The 17,716-nt window shown below is 34.9% G+C and overlaps 1 protein-coding gene across 2 annotated transcripts in view; it reads right to left on the bottom strand.

The window, feature by feature from the left end:
- Nucleotides 1-17,716, bottom strand: part of CTNNBL1 (catenin beta like 1) — a 204,729-nt gene that overhangs the window by 116,458 nt on the left and 70,555 nt on the right. For both annotated transcript variants that reach the window (XM_031954059.1, XM_031954058.1), the window contains exon 5: nucleotides 3,185-3,282. In XM_031954059.1, the coding sequence (XP_031809919.1) occupies nucleotides 3,185-3,282 (98 nt within the window). The remainder of the gene's footprint in view (nucleotides 1-3,184; nucleotides 3,283-17,716) is intronic.

Raw genomic sequence — 17,716 nt, 5'->3', positions numbered from 1 at the left:
TTTGGGTACCTTATACTGTTGCATGTCTTAGAAAAGTTTTGAAAGAACTGAAATGCTGAAGAGACCAAGACCATCTATTACAACTAATATCTGAGTAAGAATTGTCTCTACAAATTCTTGACCAACTAGCTATGCCCAGAAAAAGAACTCTGGGAGATGACTAAAAACCATTACATTGAATTCCCAATCCCTATATTTATGCACACCTGCATTTTTGATTTCCTTCACAAGCTAATTGTACAATATTTCAGAGTCTGATTCTTTTTGTACAGCAAAATAACGTTTTGGTCATGTATACTTATTGTGTATCTAATTTATATTTTAATATATTTAACATCTACTGGTCATCCTGCCATCTAGGGGAGGGGGTGGGGGGGTAAGAGGTGAAAAATTGGAACAAGAGGTTTGGCAATTGTTAATGCTGTAAAGTTACCCATGCATATATCCTGTAAATAAAAGGCTATTAAATAAAACAAACAAACAAACAAACAAAAAAAAAAAAACAAATTCTTGACCAAGACTTGTCCAGCATTCCCCTGAAAGATTTCTAGTAATGGGAAACCTACCATTATCTCCCACAGAAGCAATTTTCACTTCTGGATAACTAATTATTTTTTGGAAGTTTTTCCTTATAGTTAAACTCTGTCTCTTTATAACTTCCATGATTAGTTTGTCTTCAGAAAGAAAGCAGAACAATCTAATCTATTTTACCCATGGAAGCCCTGCAAATATCTAAAGTTGGCTATTTAATTTTGCTTTTGTGTAACCAAGATAAAAAACTAAAGGAACCCTGAGAATGCTAATATTGCACTCTTTCCCCCAACAGGGTTATAATTTCCATCTGGGGAAAAGACAGAGAAAATAACTACAAACTACATCTCACAATAAATTCTATCAGATGCCCTCTAGCTGCTGTTTATGCCATTCCATGCCTTTCATATTGGCCCCAAATTAAAATTACAAAGAAATCAAAGTCTTTTCAATATTAAGAATTCTTATAAAAGTTTCTTAATAAAGAATAAAAATAAAATTAAGCCTATCTTTCCCCAACCTCCTAGTACTAACCAAGTGCTTTCGACTGAAACAGACAATCTAGTGCTAATCCTGAAATTTTCAGTTCCTTGTGATATATATAAATCCCACTGTAATAAAGAGATTAGTACCAAAATCTTAAAAATAATAATAATAATAAAAAATTAAAAGCTCCTATGCAGGAGCTACCTAATGACTCCCCAGGCTACTGATGAACTGTTTCTTTCTAAGTGAATAATAAAATCTGCAAGATCCAGCTTTTGTCAGTGGTTTTGGCAACACAGAAAACAGAAAAGGGGCTTTTGTTCAAATGGCTGTTTCCAGGTCCATTTTTACAAGCAGCAGGCGGGCTACCTGCTCCTTTCTCCTCAATCCTTTTCATGCAACAACCTTCTAGGCAAAGGATGGTAATTAAAAACAGCATAGGGACTATGCAGGAAGATGCATTCAGGGCCACTGCAATTAACCTTTGGAAGGTAAGCTTGTGTGGATGACACCACAGGGACTTGATGGAAAAGCAAGTGCAGCTGCCTTCCCCCAACACTCCTCCAAACAAAAGCCCATCTGATTTCTTTTCTCTCAACACAATCATTCAAAGCCCCCAAAAAACCCTGTGTTCTACAAACGTGGCCAATCACTCCAGGAAGCAGCTAGAAAGAAAAATGGCCATAGGAATTTTCATCACACTCAATTGTTATTGGCTCTGCTGGGCACCTCTTTCTATGTAAGATAAAGTTCTTCATATCGACTCAGTTCATGACCTCTCCACTCATTCCAAATACCAGGAACCAGAGTGCATGGTAAAAGTCTAGTATAAAGAGCAGAAGAGAAAAGGTTTGGGTCAGTGAAATTGACACCAAATCTGCTCACTGAGATAAGGACCTCAACCAAATCACTATTTGAAAGTTTTGGGTTTTTTTTGTTTTTGTTTTTGTTTTTTTTTTTAAGAAAAAGACTAACCAGGAAAACCTAGAAAAGAAAAAAACATCCTTCCAGGAGTCAAGGGACTTTGATCTTGATACCTTTATCACTAACTAGCTGTGTGGCCCTACTCAAATTACTTAATCTCTCTGAGCTTCAGCTTCTTTGTCTGCAAAATGATCACATGTTGAAGGTCAGAAGGAACCTTAAGAAGTCAACAGGTCCAATTCCCCCATTTTTCAGATGAGGCCTAGAGTAGTTAAGGGCTTTGCTCTAGATCAGGGGTCCTCAAACTACGCCCATGGGCCAGATGCAGCAGCTGAGGACGTTTATCCCCCTCATCCAGGGCTATGAAGTTTCTTTATTTAAAGGCCCACAAAACAAAGTTTTTGTTTTTACTATAGTCCGGCCCTCCAACAGTCTGAGGGACAGTGAACTGGCCCCCTATTTAAAAAGTTTGAGGACCCCTGCTCTAGATCATCCAGTGGAATCATCAGAATGGGAACCCAAAGTCTTCCCACTTTAAATCTCTTATTTCACACAGTGATAACGATGCTAGAACTAGAAGGAACTTTAGAGATAATTTGGCCCAAGATCCTCTCTTTATGATGAGGGGAAAGTAAATTGGGGCCTTGATTTGTCCAAGATCAAAATAAATTCTCTGCCTGGCAAAGTGATAAAAATCTCAATAATTTGTACTTCCATTTCTCTTGACATTTAGTAAAGTAGAGGAATCAAAAACATAAGCCCCTCCCCAGTAATGCCAAAACCAAATTAAAATATAATTGAGAAATTTTTAACAAAATAAAAATATAATAACACATAGGGATCCATCTGGATGGTTTAGTAACCCTTCTTTCCATCTGAGTTGACACTACTGTAGCTGAGGATACCCTCAAGTTCAGTCTTGACAACCAGCTTAATTCCAAAGCATAGTCCCCAGTATGACACAGTGCACTTAATGCACAAAACTAAAGTTTGTAATGCACTTAATCCAGTGTCCCTTAATTTCAGAACTGATCCACTCTAAAAACTCTTTTGTTCTGTAAGCAAAATTCCTATTAAAATAGCCCTAGATTTCTGTACTACCCCACTGTTGAGCCACCTTGAGTTTAAAGTCAGTTTAAATTCCCAAGTATTTAACTTTATCATTAACTGATTAAAATGGCAGTGACAGTTACTCACTTAAAAAGAATGAAAGGAATTCCAAAGCAGTAAATCTCCAACTTACCAGAGCATCAATGAGCACTTCAGCTCCCTCTTCACTCTCGTGGAGTGTATCAATATCTGTTAATTCCTGCAGCAAATCAACCACAGCTATGGACACATGTGAAAAATGTTAAGGAAATTAACTACATATGAAAATCCTAAAAACGTTTTATTTCCAAAAATTTAGTTCCCTTATGTATGCTAGTTAATCACTTCATCAACATTTTCAGTGATGTTCTGCCCACAGTGAGTGTTAAATGATAGACTCATTTTCTTTCTTTATATCACCTTCCTTAGTAACTTACTCCATATGTTCACTACCTTCCATAAATTTCACAACTTCAAATAAGTCATTCAGAAGTCTTTTTTCAGAGTGATCTAAGAAATAGGCCAACACCCTTAACCTCAGCCCATAATTTAAATTCTTAAAACTCAGTATAATCTTAACTACTCTGTATAGTTCACTTTCAAAGGCAGTAATGATTTCTGTGATGTGATGCCTGGTGCTTCACAAAGTATTTCGCTGAAGTCAGTGTAGGATAGAATGGTTTTAGGTTAGGCTAGGATGAGGGAAAAAATAATTGGAGCTCTCCTCCCTATCATGCCCATTCTACCAGTCCTGGCCATACCAACTTTTCCTCTGCACTCCCTCCTCCCTTCCAACATACTACTTTGATTAAAAGAGAATTGGACTAATAGAGAGGAATGGGCAAAAGGAGGGAAGAAAAAAAAAAATCACAACATAAACTTTCTCAGAACTTAAGACATATAGTTTAAGCCAGGGGTCCTCAAACTACGGTCCGCGGGCCAGATGCAGCAGCTGAGGATGTTTATCCCCCTCACCCAGGGCTATGAAATTTCTTTATTTAAAGGCCCATAAAACAAAGTTTTTGTTTTTACTATAGTCCAGCCCTCCAATAGTCTGAGGGACAGTGAACTGGCCCCCTATTTAAAAAGTTTGAGGACCCCTGTAGGTATCAAAACTAGAAAAGCACTCTTTTTTCTCCAAACTCAAATCAACAAAAAGTAACTCAACATATACTATCTTCAAGATACTGTAACCTTATGAGACACATAATCAAACAAACAAGTATATTTATTACAGACAGATGTGACATGAGCAAAGATAAAGCAAAAGAGTCAGAGAGGGAAAACAGACAAGAAAGAGAACTAAGGGAAGCATTGCCATTAAAACCCAGAAAAGAAAGTATCCTGAAATTTATTAACAGTACCAAATCATGCAAAGGATGAAGATCAAGAAAAGATCAACAAATTCTGCAATTAAGAGATTTTCCATCTCATGAGCTAGAAAGGACATTAAAAGTTACTGAATCCAATCACTTCAACGATATTAAATATCTTGTCCTGGGTCATACAGCTAATGTATGAGGAAGGATTTGAACTCAGATCTTCCTATTTGCCAGTCCAGCTCACTAAACTATGGCACATTCAAAGGAGGACATCCAACATGGTGAATGGCTCTGGAACCCTCCATTACAAGGAAAAGCTGAAGGAAGTAAGGTATCAAGCCTGGAGGAGTTTTCTTTTTTTTAAATTGTCTGACTGGGCCTGTAATTTCATCAGTACAGGGAGATTCCAATAAGAAACATCCTCTAATAAAGACAAATTGGCACCACTCTGAGACTTAATAGTCTGAGAGCTGCCTGATGCACTGAGAAGTTGAGCAACTGTCACCCAGCATCATATATAGGTGTTATGTCAGAAACAGAATCCAAATCCAGTCTTTCTGATTCTTAAAGTGACTCTTAACCATCATTCTACATTTCTTACTAGGGAGAGAATGACTGTCTTCAGTTAACAGAAGGGTTTTTTTTTTTCCTTTTCTTTTCTTTTCTTTTCTTTTTGTAGAGGAGATATTAAACTTATTCTGCCTGGCCCCAAAGGATAAAATTAGGAATCAAAGATGGTAGTCACAAAGAAGCAAATTTAGATTTTAAATAAAGAAAAATTTGCTAATAAATTGAATAGATAAATTTGAATCAAGTCATAGCCATGGATGAAAGGCTAATTCCCTTTATGTTCTAAGTAATGAGGAGCCATTGAATACTTCTGACTAAGAAGAAACAAGTTGAAATTACACTGTTATAAAGATTAATCTGACAGTGAAAGGAATGATGAATTGGAGGGAAAAGGGAACAAAGGCAGAGAGACCAGTTAGAAGGCCAACTGCTGTCTAGACATGAAGTACCTGAAGTCAAAATAGAAGAGGCAGAAGTCACAGATAATATGAAGGTAAAATCAGGAGGTAACTAATGAAGTTCTGGTGTTCACAAAGTACTTACACTAAAAGAAATATATTTGGTTAAGGTTCTCTTTCTGGACCTTCAAATGACCACCTGTGCAAAGTGGGTAAATTCTTAAATTGCGCGTCTTCATTTCTGTTCCACAGGTAAACAATGATCTACTCCCAAAACACAGGGAAGCAAAGACCTTGAAGATCTTAGTATGAAATCTCTTTCATGCTTGTGGTACTTATCAGAAAAGTAATCAAAAGTTTGCTGACACAGAGGACATCTAGTCATACAAGACATGCTGTAAAACCACAATTTATAAGCTGCTTGAGTCACTTACAAATGGGTCATACAATCCTGAAATTAAAGGCAACTCCTGAATAAAAAGTGGGTAAGTGCAATTCTTCCTCTCTAAGATTCAAATTATTGATGGAAAGGGGGAGTCTGGGAAGATCTGGACAAACAGTAATTATACAGGCTTCCCTATGATGCTGAACTTTCTTATTTCCAACATAAACCATTAGACTTCCAAGGGGAAAACTGAGAATTCATGTTTCCCTTTACATCACAAGCCTGTTCTTCCTCTCTCTCTCCCTCTCTTCCTCTCTTCCCCTCTCTCACACACTAGTGCTAAAATAGATGGATTCTGGCATCTGAACATACACTAAGATGATCACAAGTACTGCACATCTAGCCCACTATTCTCTTATTTAATTTGGAGTCTAGGTCACTGTTCATCTGCTATGTGTGTTCAAAATAACATATACTCAAAAGACTAGCAACTGATTAAATGGCAAAGCTGGTACTCCCCAAGCTGCAACTCCCAAGCTTCTTCTATGTCAGTTGTTACTCTAAGCCGTTTAGACAGATTACAGAGAACATTTAAAATATTCTGCAGTTCTTCAGGAGCTGATGAAATTAAGCACAATTTCATCTATACACAGTTACCCAAAATAAAGGAGAAAGGCAGGCATGATTGCATCTGGGACACACTCCAGCTTTTAACTATCCCGAAGTTCTCAATGAAACAAAGATCCATCTACTGAACAACAACATTCTTCTAATGATGTTACCACCATACATCATAGTTGATGTATCAATCAACAAGTACTTATTCAGTGCTAAATACTATGTTAGAAAAGGCTCTTGAACTATGTTAGAAAGGAAAAATTACAATCTAAGAGGTGGAGGTGAGTAGTGTGTAAGTGTATTCCAGTTATAGAAGGCAACCAGAAAAAAAACAATAATATGGGAGGGGGTGACATATCAGAAATGGAAAAAATGTAAACTAAGACACAGGAAGGAATAATGTCATTATTAATAATATATGACATTATGTTTTATAATTAGACATAATGTCATAATATTGATGAAGTTAAAATGACAAAAAAAGGGAAATGCTGGATGTTGAAGGGGATGTGGGAAATTGGGACACAAATGCACTGTTTGTGGAACTGTGAATTGATCCATCAATTCAGAAGAGCAATTTGGAAATATGCCCAAAAGGCTATCAACCTGTGCATTCCCTCTGATCTACCAATACTGCTGCTAGGTCTATATCCCAAAGATACCTCCAAAATCTCCATCCACATCTCAAACACTAGACACATCCTAGCTCTGTGACCTTGAGCAAGTCGCTTAACCCTAACTGCCTCGAGGCAGGAAGGAAGAGGGGAAAAAAAGATCACTGGTAAAAACAAAACCAGAAGAAATTTATATATATATATATATATATATATCAGAACCTACTATATATAATTATATGAACACACAAAACAGAGGATTTCCTTCAAAAATACAAAATACCAATACTGATACAACACCAAATAAACAACTTAAATAATCTGACCTCAAAAAAAGGAAACAAAACCAGCTACAAAGGAACTACCAAAGGAAAAACTTGTGGTCCTAGTAATTTTACAGGAGAATTCTATCAAACTATTATAAAACAATTAATTCATACACTACACAAATTATTCTGAAAAACTGAGAAAAGAATTCTACAATCCCTTTTATGAGACAAATATAGTTCTAATATCTAAACCTAGGAATGAGAAGCAAAGAAAGAACTGTAGAATAATATCCTTAATGACTATCAATTCAAAATTTTCAACAAGTTAAATCATGATAAATAGTAATTAGTAAAGAAAATAATTTGTAATGATCAAGTTTGATTTATACCAAGGCTGGTTCAACATAAGGAAAACAATCAATATGATAAATCATATCAAAAAACAAAACTATCCAAACCCAGTGGTTATCAACAAGTACAAAAAAAAAGCTTTCACAAAGCACAACACTCATTAATATGTTGTGGGGGGTGGGGTGGGGATTACAAAGCATAGATAGGCATAGGGAGATTTTAAAAATATGATAAAAAGTAAATACAAATCAAAGCAAGTACTAACTATATAGAATGGGAAACATAGAAGTTCCCCTAGTAAGTACAATATTAAAGCAAGGGTTCTCTCCCTATTCATATTATAATTTGATATAGCTCTAGAAATGCGAGCAATAGCAAAAAGACTTGACAAAGAAATGAAAGATTTAAGGAAGACAAAACAATCCCAATCCCCTTATAACTTGATTCTTTGATTAGAAAATTCTAAGAAATGATCAAAGATATTGAAACAATGAATAGTGTCCGGAAAGTTGTAAGCTATAAAATAAACTTACAAAAATCAAGAGCATTTCTACAAAACAACAACAAAATCCAGGAGGCAATAATAGAAAGGGAAATTTCATTCAAAATAATTACAAAATAAAAGGCTATTAAATAAAAAAAAATTACAAAATGATAGAATTATCTGGGAGTAAATCTATCAAAGTACATTCAATATTTATAGAGATTCAAATACAAAATGTTCATTAAATAGCTCTCTGAACAATATAAAGAGCTAGACAAATATTCAGCAATAGAGAATAGGTAATACCAATATAATAAAAATGACAATCCTACCAAAATTAATTTATAGACATACTGCTGCTACATTAAATAACCAAAGATACCTTACAGAGATAAATGAAATAATTACAAAATTCATTTGAAGGAATAAAAGTCTAGAATATCAAGGAAATAATAAAAAGGTAGGAATAAGTGGGACTTCTAGACCTCATAATAAATTAAAATACCAGTCATCAAAACCATTTGGTACTGGTGAAAAATATATAAATTATATTGGGGGCAACTAGGTGGTTCAGTAGCTAGAACACCAGCCCTGAAGTCAGAAAGACGTGAGTTCAAATTCGGTCTTATACCCTTAACACTTCCTAGCTGTGTGATACTGGGCAAGTCCAATTGCTTCAGCAAAAAGCGAAAAAAAAAAAAAAAAAAAAAATATATATATATATATATATACACACACACACACACACACATATATATATACACATACATACATATACACATACACACACACATATATATACACATACACACACACACACATATATATATATACATACATACATACACACACACACACGTTAAGGACCATCCCTGAAGGGATAGGTCAATTCTCTGAGAGCCTCCATAGTTGTGAATCATAACATCTGAAGGAGTTGTAAGGCAGCCTTTACTTACACAGGTGTTCCTTGTGGATTGGGAATGAAATAAATTGGAGGCAGAGGAAAGAGGAAAGAGAACACAACTGCCTCTCAGTCTCCTTATCATCTTCTTCTCACATGAAGAGATCTATCCTACAGGTCTGAGTTAGACCTCCAGCAGCCACTGGCAGGTGGCTCCTGTATTGCAACACACACACACAAACACACACACACACACACACACATATAAATCATATCTATGAAACACATTAGACAAAGAAGAATCAGAAATATCTAAACTCAATAAACCAATGTTCACCAAATCTAAAAACATCTTAGAAAAAATTCTCTATTTGATATCTGCTATAAAAACTGTTAAGTGACATGGCTAAAATCATGCTTAGAATAATGAAGTAAGAGCATATGCCACCACAAATTCATAATATAATCTGAGTATTGAAGAACATAAAAAATTAGAAGATAAACAGATCATATATGTTTTATAACAATAAACACGAACAGGATAGAGGCAATTACAAAAGACAAAATAAATCCTTTCAGTTATGTAAAAATGAAAAGGTTTTGCACAAAGTTAATGCATCTAAGCTTAAAAAAAAAAGTGCCAACTATATGTCAAATAATGAGCTAAGTGCTAAGCATACAAAAAAAAAAAAAAAAAGCAAAAGACAGTCTCTACCATCAATGAGCTCACAATCTAAGAGGGGAAACAACAAGCAAACAAAAATAAACAAAAAAGTTATCAACAGAATAAAAAGGCAATAATTAAGAGAAGGAAAACACAGAATTAAGAGGAGTTAGAAAAGAAACTAATAGGTAAAGATGAAAAAAGAGCGTATCCAAGGAATGGGAGACAGCCAGAGAAAATGCCTGAAGCCAAGAGATTCTAGAATGTCCTGTTCATGGTATTGCCAGAAAAAGTCTGAGGCACTGACTAGATCAAAGAGTACACAGTGGGGTATAAAGTTTAATGTGACTGGAAAGGTAGAAGGGGACTAGAATGTAAAGGGCGTTGAATGTCAAATATGATTGTGCATTTGATCCTGGAAAATAGAAACCACTGGAACTTATTGAGTGTTTATGAGAGCCAAACTCTGCATTAAACATCTCTAATAAGGGCCTGGTATCTAAAATATATAGGCATCTAAAATAAATACATAAGTCCAAAAGCTTTTCTCCAAGAGAGGAATACTCAAAAGAATATAAATAAACAGGTCTCAAAAAATGAATTTTAAGATATTAACAACTACAAGAAAAAAACATTCACAATCCCTAATAACAAGAGGAATACAAATGAAAACAATGCTGGAACTTCATTTCATACTCAACAAATTAGTCAATGTTGGAAAAGGCAGACACTGTATTTGTAAATAGTGAGCTGCATACTGAAAAGCAACATTGAACTAAAGTCCAAAAGACAATGAGAAGAACTGGCACATGAGCAAAAGGCACAGGAGAAACAAGCAGATTGTAATGTATTACTAAGGAAGAACTGTGCATTACAAATAATATAAAAGTTATCAGAGAAATGTATGAATGGGGAAAGAAAACTGTAGTCTAGCCATGGAGAAAAAATAAGTAGCCAATAGACAGCTTATCGTATTCCAATGGTAGCCATCTAATGTCAAGAGACCTGGAGTTCAGTAAATTAACTGAACCCTTGTCAGCAATATTAACTGGTGAACAACCAGAAGCCAAGAAATGCAATGAATGAGGTAGCAAGGACAGGTCATAGATTCTCAAGGCATCAAAGTAAGTCATTGCCTGCCTATATCTAAAGTGAAAGTTCAGCTTTATTATAATGCTCCACACACAGGGGGTATTAAAATATCATTGTTATCCTCTTTACATGCAATGTTATAAGGCACCATCCATCATCAGATACTTAATAATTGCTAATTGCTGTCTAGATTAATTGCAGATCTTTCCATTCTGAAACTTTTTCCTCATAAATAGTTAAGAACTAAAGGGTAAAAATGTCTGCTACTTTGTTCATTTTCCTCTAAAGTCTCAGAATTCTAAAATGTAACTTAGGAAACTAAACTGCTTCATTTAAGTTCACAACAAGCTGAAAAATGTAATTTTACTTTTCAATCTCATAGCCAGTATACAAATTAATGTCTATTAATTCAGCATATTCCTATTATCATTTTTGGAGAAAATATGCCTTTCATTGGTGCCATACAGTGATTAAGAAATATGTCACAGACATTTAAAAAAAAAAAGCAATACATAAGACAGTCACTCTTTGGCAATCATCATCATAAAATAGTCATGAGTGAATTTATGATTTTTTTCTTTTTTTTAATGATTTTTTTTTCTAAGAAACATTTTGCCCTTGACTGCTCCAGTAGCTATCTCCTACCTACTTTCCTGACCTCAAGTAAGAAGTCAAGCAAGATATCAACTACTTACTGTGCCTGGCAGATTTCTAATCAATTCCTCCACTAACTAATCTCACATAAATTCCCCAAGCTCCCCAAATAAAACTTCAAAAAGGCAGCAATTAGTAATTGCAATCACCAGATAATCTAATCTGACCCAGAACAAAAGTCATTTGATGATGACCAAAAAACAAAGTGAAAAATCAGATAAAAGGATGAAAAGCTTTCAAATATGAGAACCTTCAATATAGCCCCTTGACCACCTGACATTTCTCCATAAGCATATGTGGGCAAAGACTTTGCTATTATACTTACAATTTCATCTCACAAAGTAAAAAGTTCTCCCACTAATAGATAATAGAAAAACCCAAAAGTCTGACTCCCAGAAAATTACTAACATACAACTTTGAATGGCCTACTTTCTCATGTCAGGTAAAAAGGTTATTCTCCCCTCAGTCTTCTTCTAACTTATCTACCAGTAGGAAAACAAGCTACTATAAGAATAAGTAAAAGAAAGAAGAGACCGTCTATCCCTGAGAATCTTAAACAAATGTATCTTAGAAGAAGTTTTTTTTTTCCAGTTTTTGCTCTACATATTTGTGTCTGAATGATAATTTACAGCTTCTGGACAAAAACTGAACATTAATCTCATCAAACATCAATGCAAAGTACATAATAAAGTTTAAAAAAAAAAAAAAGAAAGGAAAAAGAAAAGATGAAATAAACATGTGACTTATTCAAAGTTATAATGAAAAGGTTTTTCTTAAAAATGAAGCCCCATGTATACAAAAGTAATACAATTGAACTAAAACTGCTAATTTTGTTTTGTTTTCAGTTTCCTTTGAAAATGGCACCTAGTAGTTTTGGGTATCTAGTAGGTACTCAATAAATTCAAACTGCATGCTTTCTTTTAAAAGCATAAAGATGGTCTCCCTAGCAAATACAGAGCTACCTAAAATCACATAACCATCCAGACTAGACCTGGAATCTATTTTTGTCCCTGTTTGAAGCAGTTCATAATGTAACTAAACTAGAAAAAGGAATTCAGGGCAACAGTAATTCAGTTCCCAAAAGATGTGTACCCAATACACCTAAATTAATAATCACAACTTCCAAAGACAGGAAAGTCATATGAAATTCACAAAAAAAAAAAAAAAAAAAAGAATTCAAAAGAAAATTAAGTGCCTATATATAAGACAGTGAGTATATATGTATACCAAGATGTGTTTTCTCAAACTAACTTTTTGTATTTTCCTACTGACATTTGCCTTTCATCATAGCATGTTTAATTGGCTAATGAGTTGCTCAAGTAAAATGAGCTACTTATCAATCCATGGTGTAACAGCTGTTTAAAGACTGAAAAGTAAAGAGAGAAAGTACATTTTATTCCAATGCAGTGTTGATACAGGAAACATTAAACTGGGAAATAGCAAATAGGACTACAAATGCTCATGATAAGCCTTGTTAGAAGGGTGCATGCTGTAGGAAATGACTAGAATAATAACCCACTTTCTGCCAGCCCAATTAAGGGAGGGCCCCAAAGGAGTACTGACAGTCCAATTCTCAGTCATTAGCATTGTACTACTTAACACAAGATGCCTACCTCCAACCCCTGAATAGCCAGATATATGCCTTCTCGCTAAAGCCAGTTTATCATTCTCAGATTTAAGAAAATTAAATTTAGCTGGATTGATAACAGTCTAGGAGAGAAGGATCAAAATTACAAAATATTCTAAGTGGCTTAAAAATATTTCATTACAAATCACAATTGTATATAGCTTTGCCAATTCTTCTTACTTTTTTTTTTTCTACTCTGACATATTTAGAAAATGACAGTAAGCCACATTTAAGTAGAACTCCAAGGTCTGCAAAGTGCTTTCTTCACAATCATCAAGTAAGGTAATACAAAATATTACTGTTCCAATTTTACATTTAGAAGAAACTAAGACTCAGAGAAATTAAATGACAAGTCCCAGATCATACAAACTAGAATGACAGCAACTCCTAGGAGCTATTGGAAGGAGCTGAAAATTCCATCTATCCCAGCCCCAATTTAACAGGACTCCCCTTTACAATATCAGCAATAAGATTTCACTGAATTTGCAGTATAAGACTTTATTGGCTCTTTTAGGAAATTTTTCCTTACCCAAAACATATATAGAGAATATAGTTTTTCCCTACAACAAACAAATACAAGTTTTAATTGAAAATTAATTTAATTTAATTGAAATTAATTGAAAATAGGATTTCTGATTCCAAAACTAGTATTCTTCTACATCATGCTTCTCCACTTAGTAACATAAAGTCTAAATAAATAAAAGTGAATCTACTCCCTAATTATCAGAGACAACGAAAGTTTTCCTAAAGAGTAAAGGGTAATCACTTTGCACTCTGCACCACAATTACAACAAAGTTCCTTCCTAAATATTTACCATACAACTTTCAAAAATACTGGTTGCCTTCAGATATTAAAATTAAGGTTTCATTAATTTGAATCAACTGGACTAGAGAAAAGCAGGCTGCCTAAACTAAGTTTAAATTACCCAATATTATTATTGAAGAATTAGGCACCTTAATCAAGTTGCAAAGATTACGTACTTCAAATTTTGCTATTTTGCATGGATTGCTTAATGGGACTGTACCATTTTTAATCAAGAAGAACCTAAGAACAACTTTCCTTGGCTTGTTCATCAACTTTCAGGAAAGGAATGCCCATTTCTTTCAAAGAACCAATCTCTGACAAATTCAGAGATAATCAAGCCAAACGCTAGCATTTTTCTTATTCAACATTTGAGGGTTTACACATTTGCAGTTTTAGTTATTCTCAGGTTGGTCATAAATAATTAAATGGGGATTTTTAGTGATTTGCAGTGTACTGCATGAAATACCAGAAAAAAAATGCTAGTAAGTCATAAATGCATAAATACTATCTATTACTAATTTGTTGTATAATTTACAACCATAAGTATATATACATAAATTATTATATAGTTAAATTTTATTAAAGATTTCAGTGACCTAAAAGAACTAAGATTTGCACTCTCTTTTTGTCTCTCTACTATCCAAATTGTCTCTGTTTCTCTCACAATTGTTTCTGTGAGTTTCTCTTGCAATGATCATTGATTTTGTTTTTATGGAGTTGTTTTAGTCATGTCCAATTCTCTGTGGGGTTTTCTTGACAAAGATCAAATAGCAAACCACTATTTCCTTTTCCAGATCATTTTACAGATGAGAAAACTGAGGCAAACAGGATTAAATATATTGCCCAGGGTCACACAGCTAGTAAGTGCCACATTTGAACATAGGTCTTCCTGACTCTAGGACCAGTGCTCCATCCACTGTACCACCTAGCTGCCTCAGTGATTTTTGCATCTTTCACTTTTTGTAAAAGAAAATTTGTGAAGCAGTAGCTACAGCAGGGTGTATAAGATATTAATCTTTCTTCCTGAGATACTAATCTCTATCTCAAAGAAATGACAACTTTTTATGGGTATATTGTTTTACTTGTTTTGTGTGTTAAATAAATATGATCAGAATTATTAAAAATAAATCTTTAGGATGTTATTCATGTTTTTCACATTCACGAGGGTCTTATCCACCTAGCGCCCCATGAAGGACTGCTCAATAACCCCATCTACCTTCGTAATTCAAATTTCACCAGAACCATCCAATAATTACCCCCAAGCCAGCCACAATGATCATTCCCTCCAGTGAACTCCAGTGAATTCTGGTGTATGCCACTTATGCCACTTACCCACATCCTGCCTTATATTGCAACTGAGAATTTACAATTTATCTCACAATAACTCAAACAGGTAGGGAAACTAAGTATTATTATTCTCATTTTATAGGTAAAGAAAAAGAAGCTCACAGAAATTAAGAGAGATGCCCAAAGTTATTGTGAATAATTGCTACAGAGTTAATAATTACTTGAACCTAGGTTCTTTTCATGATAATGCAAATTGCTGATGCTGCATTTAGGGCATCCCGAAGACAACTTGATACAACTTCACACTGTAATCTAAAATATGCAAAGTGAGCACAACACTTTCACATTCTACTTCTGTGTTGTCTGGGCCATTGTTATCTCTTTGTCCCTCATTATATGTCTCTCACTAATTAGGCTTCTTGAGGTAGTTCTACTTATGTTAAGTCAGAACAACTATTTGTTTAGTATTACTTTATGAGAGTTGTCCTAAAATGAATCTTTGATTTTTATCATTCTGTAAAAGTACTCCCCAAAGGTTCACACAAAGGGAATGCATCTAAATGATATATCTTAACGAGAAATTGGTTGTTTTATACCAGCAATATTTAAAAAGGTCAAGAGATACACATTTCTACCTTGTACTAGACTCCCATTGTATCCACAGGCTTCACCAAAAATCTATATGTTTCTCTCCCCAACTCCTACCCTCAGAGTTATTTTTTTAATATTCTAAAATCCCACTCTGAAGCAAAACACTGGCTGAGCTCCAGTCTTCCCCAGGAGGGGCCAATAACAGAAATGCTGACAAGCTTTCAGCAGCAGCAGCAGCAGCAGCAGCAACGATGCAGAGCGACAGAATACACTGAAGTTGCATTTCATGGTTGAAAGGACAAGGCACAAGCTGTATTCCTATAGTCTCTAGTTCTTAAGGTCACAACAAACCAGTCCTCTGATACCAATTAAAATCCCTGAAGTTTATGTTTCCCCTGAAAAGGACAGCACCAAGATGACCTGTGCCTGCTGAGAACATAACCGATCATGTACAGCCTTGGTTGAAAAATGAAGAGTTAAAAAAATTAAGTCATGACTGCTGTGAAATTGTTTATTCATGGTAGATGTTTCAGGCAAGTTACAGCTGTAGAACAGTAAATTGTTAACAACTGGGTGCCTAGAAAATCATTTCCATTATAGATCATGGGTAGGACAAGAAAGCAGAGTAAATGATGGCTAGGAGATTTGAGTTCCAGCTCATCAAGGTTATGTCAGAAGCAAGTCAAGAGGAATATCCTTTCCAGAAACTGCTTTAAAGAAAAACTGCATTTTGGGATGAGATATTTACTAATTGCTACATCTAATTATAAAGATTAAACCAATTTAAAAATCCAACCAAGCTTTAAATGTGATGGAGAGAATAATTAAAAATCAGATCTTTTTTTAAAAACAAGACACTATTATGGCAGTTAGGAGAAGGTTAGAACACAGGGGGGAAACAACTCTGCCATCAGAAAGCAGGAGGAAAACAGCAGTCTGTCAAAGTTATTACAGGATAACTTTTTTTTTCTTTTTTAAAGACCAGAACTTAACAACTTTGAACATCTGTGCCCTTGCCTTTCCTATGTATGCCAAAATAGAATGGCATTTCCTGTATCAGTCTTCTTCCCAGCAGGAACCAAGCTGGTGAATCAGCAAAATGTCATTGTCTTAAGAAAGCCACTACTATTATTTGGAGTTCACAAAAGAGAGTCATGAGAACCTTCTAAATCATATTTCTAAGAACTACTTTGGCAATACTTTGGTAATACACAATTTGGTAATACTTGGCCATCCAAGTAATTACATGCCTTTTGGGGTGCATTCTAAATTCTTAAGCCATTTATCCCTTAGAATAAAGAAATTAGAATAAATTTTGAAGGACTGGAACAGACACTCACAACAGAAACTTTCCATCACAATGTCTGTAATAGTTACTTAAAAGGCTCAAATACAGATTCCAAACTATGATTCCTATTACAGAAGGCCTCAAACAATGCATCTATAGCTACAGGTTAATTTGTGGTCATACTACATTAACACTGATGACCCATGCCTAAGTGAAGAGGCAGGTCAATTCTTCTAGAGCCTCCACAGCTGTGAATCATAATATCTGAAGGAGTTGTAAAGCAGCTTTTACTTACACAGGTGTTCCTTGTGGATTGGGAATGAAATAAATTGGAGACAGAGGGAAGTGGAGGGAGGTCAGAAAAGAGCATCTGCCTCTCAGTCTCCTTGTATCATCATCATTCTCTCACATGAAGAGATCCATTCTACAGGTTTGAGTTAGACCTCCAGCAGCCTCTTGTATTACAACACACTGATCTCTCCCAGACACCTATTTCACACTAAAGAACACAAACGAAATTTAGAGCCAGGGGATCTGGGTTCAAAACTCAAAACAGAAATGGAAGCCACTGAACAAAATAGAAAGATTCCTGCAAGCTGCATATTGATTTAGAAAACCATATATTATATTGTATCTAGGATATACTATGACATATTCAACATATATAGGACTGCTTGCCATCTAGGGGAGGGGGTGGAGGGTGGGAGGGAAAAATCGTAACAGAAGTGAGTGCAAGGGATAATGTTGTAAAAAACATTACCCTGGC

Source organism: Sarcophilus harrisii, chromosome 2 (genome assembly GCF_902635505.1).
Source record: "Sarcophilus harrisii chromosome 2, mSarHar1.11, whole genome shotgun sequence".
Lineage (NCBI taxonomy): Eukaryota > Metazoa > Chordata > Mammalia > Dasyuromorphia > Dasyuridae > Sarcophilus > Sarcophilus harrisii.
The sequence above is the reverse complement of the archived record's forward strand: the minus strand, read 5'-3'. Positions and strand labels throughout refer to the sequence as shown.